The sequence below is a fragment of the Nicotiana sylvestris genome, chromosome 9 (genome assembly GCF_000393655.2).
Source record: "Nicotiana sylvestris chromosome 9, ASM39365v2, whole genome shotgun sequence".
NCBI classification, from domain to species: Eukaryota; Viridiplantae; Streptophyta; class Magnoliopsida; order Solanales; family Solanaceae; genus Nicotiana; species Nicotiana sylvestris.
Window position 1 is genome coordinate 72,071,836 of NC_091065.1, and position 2,234 is coordinate 72,074,069.

The window sequence follows — 2,234 nt, forward strand, 5'->3', positions numbered from 1 at the left end:
AATAGCCACACTGTTTTTGCCGTGATTTTTGAGGTAGTCATTCTCAACTCTGTTTACCGAGCCAGACATTTTGACCTGAAACCAAGAGATCTTTGGACAAGAAAAAGTGTGAAAGATAACTCGCATTTGTGCAATGAAACCAGAAAGAAAATAATCACTACTATTTTTAGCCCCACGGTGGGCGCCAAACTGTTTACCGTGAAAATGGTAACAATTAAATTTGTAAATTGGATTCTAAAAATACGTGATCTATTCTCGAGCTAGTTGTTTACAGCAGTTGATGCTAAGAATGTGGAGTTTAATAATGAAATGCAAGCTAAAATGAGGCAGTAATCAAACCGAGGGGCCTGCTGCCCGGATATAGGACTGGTCGATGGGGACTTCGGGGTCGATGTCCGGGTCGATCTAGAGCTATCGGGGATAGTCGGGAATGGGGTAACAGGTAAATTATGATCAAACGAATCTCAATATGGCCAATACTAAGCGATAGAATGAAGAACAAGTAAGAAAGCATTAAATATTAAAGTGGCCTCGGGCCAGCGAGAACGAGCAAGTGAGAAAGACAAGAGAGAGAGAGATATTATTGCACTTGTGGAGAAATGGAGCAACATCAGCCCTTTATAAGGTAGCGCGAGTTCCTTTTATATAGGAGGGGAACTCGGGTATAGTACAACATGCATTAATAGTTTAAGTATGGAGATGGGACGGCTAGACACGAGGCTTCGGCGTAGGCCCTGGATAGGTCGGCTTTGTAAGACTTAGCCGCGTGCCTTGGGAGCTTCCCCCTCTGTTCTGGCTTCGATTTCTGTCTTCTCTTAGTCAGGCCTTGATGAGCCTTTATGGAGGGGACTCGGCCTTGGCTCCCCATCCTCGGGGTCTCGAGGCATTCTTCCGAAATGACTTGATAGCGAGAAATTAAGTCCTCTGATTTCGTCACGTACACATACTCCCAGAAATACACTTTCTTGGATGTCTTTGATGTAATGAGATTGATGAAAACTCGAAGCTTTCCCCAGTTCCTGATCATAGAGGGGAATGATGTTTATATTATGATGTGACCGAACACACAGGGTTGCCTACGTATCCCCTTTTAAACGGGAGTCAGGTCAAGAGTAGTTCATGTTACATCAAAAGAAAGTGCAAACATAATCTCAAATATAGTATCTCTTGACGGCGTCCAAATTGAAAGGTTTTGGCCATATTTCTTCATCCATCTCTACAAGTATAAGCGCTCCTCCTGTAAGTACTCGTTGAACCATGTAAGGGCCTTTCCAGTTAGGTGAGAATTTTCCTTTTGCTTCGTCCTGATGCAGGAAAATCCGCTTCAACACTAATTGCCTCAGTGTGAATTGCCTCGATCTAACCTTTTTGTTGAAAGCCCTTGTCATTCTATTCTAGTAGAGTTGACCGTGACACACTACGTTCATCCTCTTTCTATCAATGAGAGCCAGTTGCTCATACTGTCTCTGTATCTATTCCACATCGCTGAGCTCGACCTCTTATATAATTCTTAGGGAAGGAATCTACACCTCGGCAGGTTGATCCAATTGAAGTGTAGACTGTGGTGCGGTACCCGAGCAAAGCAAATTGTAGCTTCTCATGCAATTTCTTGCAGTTATCCACCATCTTCTTCAATATCTTCTTGATGTTCTTGTTGGCGGTTTCCACGGCTCCATTCATTTGCGGCTTATATGCGGTAGAATTTCGATGCTTGATCTTGAAAGTTTCACACATGGCTTTTATCATATCACTATTGAGTTTGGTGGCATTGTCGGTAATGATTGACTCCGAGACTCTGAATAGACAAACAATACGATTCCAAACGAAGTCTGCTACGACCTTCTTAGTCACAGATTTACAGAAGCGGCTTCGACCCATTTTGTGAAGTAATCTATAGCCACCAAAGTGAACCTGTGTCTATTTGAAGCCATAGGTTTGATCAGTCTAATGACATCCATAACCCAGGCAAAGAAAGGCCAGGGTGAACTCGTTGCATTGAGTTCATTGGGTGGAACCCGTATCATATTAGCATGTACTTGGCATTGGTGGCACTTCTGAACATATTTGATGCATTCAATCACCATAGTCATCCAGAAATACCCTGCCCTAATATCTTCTTGGCAAGAATGAACCCGTTCATGGGAGGTCCGCAGGCCCCGCCGTGTATTTCTTCGACCAATCTAGATGCCACTTTGGCATCGACACATCACAGCAATCCCAATTTAGGAGTTCTT

The 2,234-nt window shown here is 43.4% G+C and overlaps 1 protein-coding gene across 1 annotated transcript; it reads right to left on the reverse strand.

The window, feature by feature from the left end:
• Nucleotides 1–1,151: 1,151 nt before the first annotated feature.
• Nucleotides 1,152–1,734, reverse strand: LOC138877752 (uncharacterized). The gene is made up of 2 exons (XM_070157385.1): nt 1,462–1,734; nt 1,152–1,304 (listed from the first exon to the last, which is right to left on the reverse strand). Exons 1-2 carry the CDS (start codon nt 1,732–1,734, stop codon nt 1,152–1,154), a joined length of 426 nt encoding a protein of 141 aa, XP_070013486.1.
• Nucleotides 1,735–2,234: the final 500 nt, after the last annotated feature.

Coding starts and splice junctions, on each gene's coding strand:
- LOC138877752 (XM_070157385.1), bottom strand. CDS start 1,734: ATGTGTGAAACTTTCAAGATCAAGCATCGAAATTCTACCGCATATAAG. Junction 1,305..1,461: donor GTGGAATAGATACAGAGACA/GTATGAGCAACT, acceptor TTCCTGCATCAG/GACGAAGCAAAAGGAAAATT.